Below are 6,000 nucleotides of genomic sequence, written 5' to 3' on the forward strand. Positions count from 1 at the left end.
ATTGGGGTGGAGGAGGGGCGCTTCCCAGTCTTTGAGTGTCCACTCGGGTCACTTCCCTGACCTCGCCATGCTTCCCATACGCCTAAGCACCGAACATGCCCCGCCCCCTACCAGAGGAACTTTATGCAACTTTCAGTCTCTGATGGGGTAGTAGGGGTGAGTTTTCAAAGAGTAATGGGAAACAGTTTCCGTCTCCCCCTCTCTCCTTGGGTCTCTGTCCCCCCCTCTCTGTATCCCTCTCCTCTCTGTCTGGGTCCCTGTCCTTCTCTCTTCTCTGGATCTCTGGCCCCTCCTCTCTGGTCTCGTCCTCCTTCTATGGGTCTTTGTCCGCCCTCCTGTCTCTTACCCCCTCCCAGACCGCTGCCCTCTTCTCTCCTGCTCTCCCTCCTCCCCTTGGGTATCTCTGTCCTCTCTGCACGTGTCTCTTCCTCTTTGGGTCCCTGTGCTGGGCTCTGTGCCTGCCTCCCAGACTCTGCCCTGTGTCTGTCACTGTGAGGGGGTCTGTCTCCATTTCTTTTCCAAATGTGCCTTTCTCTCCATTTCGGAGAGAAGTGTTATATTATTTAAAGGTTACATTTTTTTCAACCTTTATCAAACACTTCTCACAGTCTGTACCTTCTTCTATCTCTCTGTGTAAAAAGGTGGTTGGATTAAATCAGAGGTTTCCAAACGGAATTTGTTAGCCACATTCTGAGTTGTCAAGAGAGACTCCTCAAGCCAGTTCACACCCTCCGATGCATCACACTGGTGCTCCTAAGTAAGATTTCATTTGACCAAAAAAGAAAGGGGGGTGGTTTCCTAGCTAAAAATAACAACAACAACTCTCTGTAAACCACTGGATGGATTTTAATAAATTAATACAAGTACTTTGAAAGTTACGTGGCACATAGGCAGCCCTATATATGTGAGTGACGTAACCATCCTCCTCTTCTTCCTCCTCCAAATGCCCTTTTAGTACTGAAAGACCTCTGACCTTGGGTAACCCCCTCCCCTCTGAGCCTTAGTTTCCTCATATGTGAGAAATGAGGCTGTTAGACTCGGGAAGTCCTGTGCAGACCAGCAGGCTGATGGGGACATGTAGGGTCAAGCAGCAGGCCACAAGTCCAGCCCCCCCATCCCTCCCCGGGGACAAGCCACGCGACCTTGGGAAGCCACGCCCATGCTCTGAGACACTGCTTTCTCCCCAGGAAGATAGAGTGGGCCCTGCAGTTTGTCTGACACACTTCTTGAGCTGCGGGAGGTTAGGGTGGTGCGTCCTGATTTGGGATCCCTTTGTGATGCCATGGCACACACTGTGCATCTCTCTCAGGTTCAGGGGCACTGACTTTTTCTGCCTTTTTCTTTTTTGGTTCTCTTTCTCTGGGGTGCTCTGGTCTCTTTCCAACTCTGGGTCTCTGTCCCTCTCTCTCTGGGTGCCTGATACCTGCCCCCTCTGGGTCTCTGTCTCCCCCTCTCTTTGGGTCTTTTTCCCCTCTTGGGGTTTCTTTCTCTTTCTTTCTCTGGGTCTCTATCCCTCCCCAGCTCTCTGTCCCCCTCCCTTGGGTTTCTATCCCCCCATCATGTCTGAACAGAGTACAGTTTCTCCCCCTTTCCCCTTCCCTTGTGGCTCTGATCTCCATGTCTGGAAGGAAAACTCCAAGGGAAGACAGATAGAGGAGGGGTTTGAATGGCAAAACAAAGCAGGTGTGGGGTAAATGTAAGGGGCATCTACATCTTCCAAGTTCACCCAGAAGCTTTCTGTGTGACCAACTGAATCTACAGATACAGAACCTAGCCCTGCCCCTTATAGGGATGACACGGGGCAAGCCAGTTCAGTTGGTCTCCTAGAGTCCACATAGCACATTCACTCCTTGACACATGATTCCTTCCCAGTGCTGTTATCCTTGGGTCCTGGCGCTACCATTAAATGCAAAACAAACCAGCATGGCCCTGTGGTGCTCATACATACAGTCCAACTCAACCCAACGTTCCTACAGGACTCAGGGACGCAACTTGATGTAACCCAAACCAAACAGTTGTATGACCCAACTGAACTGGTCCTACGAGGTTCACATGATTACACAACTCATTACGACTCAACTCATTGTAGCCCCGACAAACTTCTAGCCACATAACTCTACACAATTCAACACAACAGAACCCTGAAAGACTCCTATGCTCATACATTCCAACCCAACTTAACCTCATATAACCTAGAAAGCTCACATTCTATCACATGACTCTTCGTATTTCTACATGACTCACAAGTTCACAGAACTTAAAATAACATGGCCCTAGAAGAATCACAAAGCCACGCAGTTTCCAGTGTCTCAACCCAACTCTCCAGCACCATGCATGAACACACAATCAGTCCCAACAGTGCCGTGGGTGACCACCTTACTTGATCCAACATGGCCCTAGGGGACTCATAAAACCACAGAATCCTGCATAATGCAGTTGGACAAGACTCACCTACACTCGTAACCCAACCCGATCCAACATGGAACTAAGAAACTCACAAAATTATGTGACAAAACCTATCTCAATACTACCCCAAGCTTTGCACAACCCAATGCAATACAAACCGATGAAGCCTCCCCCTCAAATCAGCATAACCCATTGCCATTCACTGTCACCTAAGGAGGTACCCACAGGGGCTACCAATCCACAACTCAAGACCCAATAAGACTTAGTGTTCCCCAACCCATTACCACTTAACTTAGTTCTTCCTAAACCCGACACCCTCCCCCCAACTTTCCTTCCTCCCTTCCCTCCCTCCCTCCCTCCAAGGAAATGTGAGGTTCTGCAGACCTCAACTGTCCCTCACACTTCGGTGACCATGTGTTTCCCAGGCGGAGGCCAGAGGAGTGTAGGTGGGAGCTCAGGAACCTCTCGATCCACAAACCCCCCATTGACCTTGCCCTCCAGTGGGCAACAGGGCTGCGTGTCCACATGGCTGTACATCCCGGCCTCTTCGTCATCTGTCTCCCGGTGGTAAAAGTAGCTGAAGTTGGAGACAATGACTGGCACAGGTAGGGAAATGGTCAGCACGCCGGCAATGGCGCACAGAGAGCCCACTATCTTGCCGCCCACAGTGACGGGTGCCATGTCTCCATAGCCAACTGTGGTCATAGTGACCACCGCCCACCAGAAGGACTCAGGGATGCTGGTGAAATGGGACTCTGCCCGGTCGGCCTCGGCAAAGTAGACTGCGCTGGAGAAGAGGACCACACCAATGAAAAGGAAGAAGATGAGGAGGCCCAGCTCTCGCATGGAGGCTCTTAAGGTCTGGCCCAAGATCTGCAGGCCCTTTGAGTGCCGGGACAGCTTGAAGATGCGGAAGACGCGTACCAGTCGGATGACTCGCAGGATGGCCAGTGACATGGCTGGCTGGCCCACCCCCCGCTGCCGGGCCAGCTCGGTACCCAGTGCCACAAAGTAAGGCAGGATGGCCACGAAATCGATGAGGTTCATCACGTTCTTGAAGAAGGCTGTCTTGCTTGGGCAGGACGCCAGGCGCACCAGCAGCTCGAAGGAGAACCAACAGATGCACAGCGTCTCCACCACAAAGAACGGGTCATCGAAGGGCAAGCGAGGTGGGAGTCCAGGCACTGGGCTGGAGCCGTTCAGCCGAGCCGGAAACTGCAGAGAGGAAGGGGTTCAGGGAGGACCATGCCAGGGCTGGGACGCACTGGAATGGCCATATTTGCTGTTTAAATATTCAACTACTTCTTTACAAATTGGTCAATAGCTGCTGCCCCCAGAACCCCGGTGACCTAGCTGTAGTACACTCCTTCTCGGGACCCGCAGGGAAGGCTGACTTTAGGGTCCCTGATCCTTCATTGGCAGGGCCTCCTGAAATAATGCTTGAGTAGGGCTCAATCTCTTCCCTCCCAAAATCCCGCCCCCGGAGTTGAATTTCCAGTTGGCGAGTGTCCCCATCCTAGCCCCACTCCCTTGTGCCCTGCCCTCCCCAAACCCAGCCTGGACCATAATGGTTAAAGACCTTATCTTTATGCCAAAACCCGGGCCCCTCCCCTCACGGCCCTCAGCTCAACTTTCTTTATGATGGATTCCTTTTGCCCCAATCCTCAGGCCCCACCCCTCGATCTGCAGCTCCCTCGGCGGCTTTCTTGAGGTCCCAGATCTCACTACCTCCAGCCCATCCTTCCCATTGGTTACTGCCAGCCGTATAGACCCCCGATTTTTCAGTCTCGCCTTATCCCTCAGTTTTGATTTCTTAATACACCTGTCCTCCTGTGCTCCTGCCCTCCAAAAGCCGGGTTTCTCACCTACCTCAGCGCACGCCTTCTGATAAGGCAGGTCCTCCTACTCAGATCCTCAGGCCCCGCCCCATTAAGCTATACCTTTCCCGCCCCCAGCCCAGGATTTAATGTAGAGTCCCCTGGTCTGGTGCCGTCCCTGGCTTGCCCACCTCTCACAGGCCTTTGCCCACCTTTGATTGGTCAGGTCTTCCAACCAGGCCCCCAATGCCTTGCCCATCCACAGCCAGGCCCCACCTTCCTGAGAGGCCCCACCTCCCACTGCCCCTTACCCCACCTTATGATTGATTGGCCAGGACCCCGTGGACCTCGTCCAGCTCCTCCCAAACCCCGCCTCTCCACACGCAAGCCCCGCCCCCTCACCGGGCCAGCTGCAGCCACCGCGGCGAACCCCGAGTTGTCGCGGTCGTCGCGGAAGTCGGGCAGCGTCTCGAGGCAGAAGACGACGATAGAGACGAGGATAACAAGCACCGAGACAACGGCGAGCACGCGCGCGGCCTGCGAGCTCTCGGGGAACTCGAAGAGCAGCCAGAGCTGGCGCGCGAAGGCGCGGCGGGGCAGGGGGCGCTCCGATGGCAAGGGGCAGCCCTCATCCTCGCGCAGGCGCGCTAGCGCCGCGGCGCCCAGCCCATAGAAGGCCACCTCCTCCAGGAAGACGTCGAGCGGCACGTGCGCCGGCCGCCGCAGGCGCCCGCCGGACTGGTAGTAATAGAGCACCGCGTCGAAGCTGGGCCGGTGCCGGTCGAAGAAGTACTCGCGGCGCGCGCCGTCGTAGAAACGGCTGCGGCGCACCGGGTCCCCGAGCAGCGTGTCCGGGAAGCGGCCCAGCGTGCGCGCCCGGGTCTCGAAGCGCAGCCCAGCTACGTTGAGCACTACTCGCTCGCAGCAGCCGCACGGCGGCGGGCACCCGGGTTCCATGGCGCGCGCAGCCCCGGCGACCCGCGGACGGACGTGTGGCCCCCGACGCCCGACCCGGCCCGGCCCCGCCTCGGCCGCCGCCGCCCCAGCCGCCCCAGCCGCCCCAGCCGCCCCAGCCGCCCCAGCCGCCCCAGCCTGGTGTCCGGTGTCCACGCGTAAAAATAGCCCGGCCGTGCGGCCAGGGCGCGGGGGAGGGGTCGCCATGACCCCGGCGGGGCAGAGGGCGTTCGGGCGCCCTCTGCCGGGGCGCCCGCCCTTTACCCCCAGGCGACGCGGCGCTGCGCTTTCTCGGGGTCCACCTGGCCTTCCGGGTTCCTTTCCCTCTGTCTCTCCATCGCCTGAGATCTCTGTCCTGCGTCTCTCCGGGTTTCCGTGTATGTCTCTCGTCTATGTTTTTATGAGTATCTGAGCCGCTCTGTTGGAGTCACAAATTTCCATCTCTTTGTCTCTCTCTCTCGTTCTTTTGTATGTCTCTGTGTCTGGCTATGTCTTCACTTTGGGTCTCTGTATCTCTGATCTCGGGGTTGTATCTCTGAGTATCTCTATGGGTCATTTATCTCTGAGCTTTGCCGTTCTAGGGTCATCTGTGTCTGGGGATTCCCGTCAGTCTCTGTGTCTTGGTCTCTCCGAATCTCCGTCTTCCTTTTGATTCTTGTATCTCTATCTCTGTTTATTTCTTGTCTCTCTTGGTCTCTGTCTTTCCCCTCTGTCTGGGTCTCTCTGCTTCTTGTCTCTCTGGGTCTCTTCTCTCTCATTACCTCTCAGCCCGCTGTGTCTCTGTCCCTGGGATTCTCTGGGTCTCCCCTTTGGGTATCTTTCT

General features: G+C 55.8%; 1 protein-coding gene across 1 annotated transcript; it reads right to left on the reverse strand.

Moving 5' to 3' along the window:
• Positions 1-828: 828 nt before the first annotated feature.
• KCNA7 (potassium voltage-gated channel subfamily A member 7) lies at positions 829-5,242 on the reverse strand. The gene is made up of 2 exons (XM_082368778.1): positions 4,626-5,242; positions 829-3,621 (listed from the first exon to the last, which is right to left on the reverse strand). Exons 1-2 carry the CDS (start codon positions 5,178-5,180, stop codon positions 2,803-2,805), a joined length of 1,374 nt encoding a protein of 457 aa, XP_082224904.1. The 5' UTR covers positions 5,181-5,242; the 3' UTR covers positions 829-2,802.
• Positions 5,243-6,000: the final 758 nt, after the last annotated feature.

This window comes from Balaenoptera borealis, assembly GCF_965194805.1.
Source record: "Balaenoptera borealis genome assembly, chromosome: 19".
In the NCBI taxonomy this organism is placed as follows: Eukaryota; Metazoa; Chordata; class Mammalia; order Artiodactyla; family Balaenopteridae; genus Balaenoptera; species Balaenoptera borealis.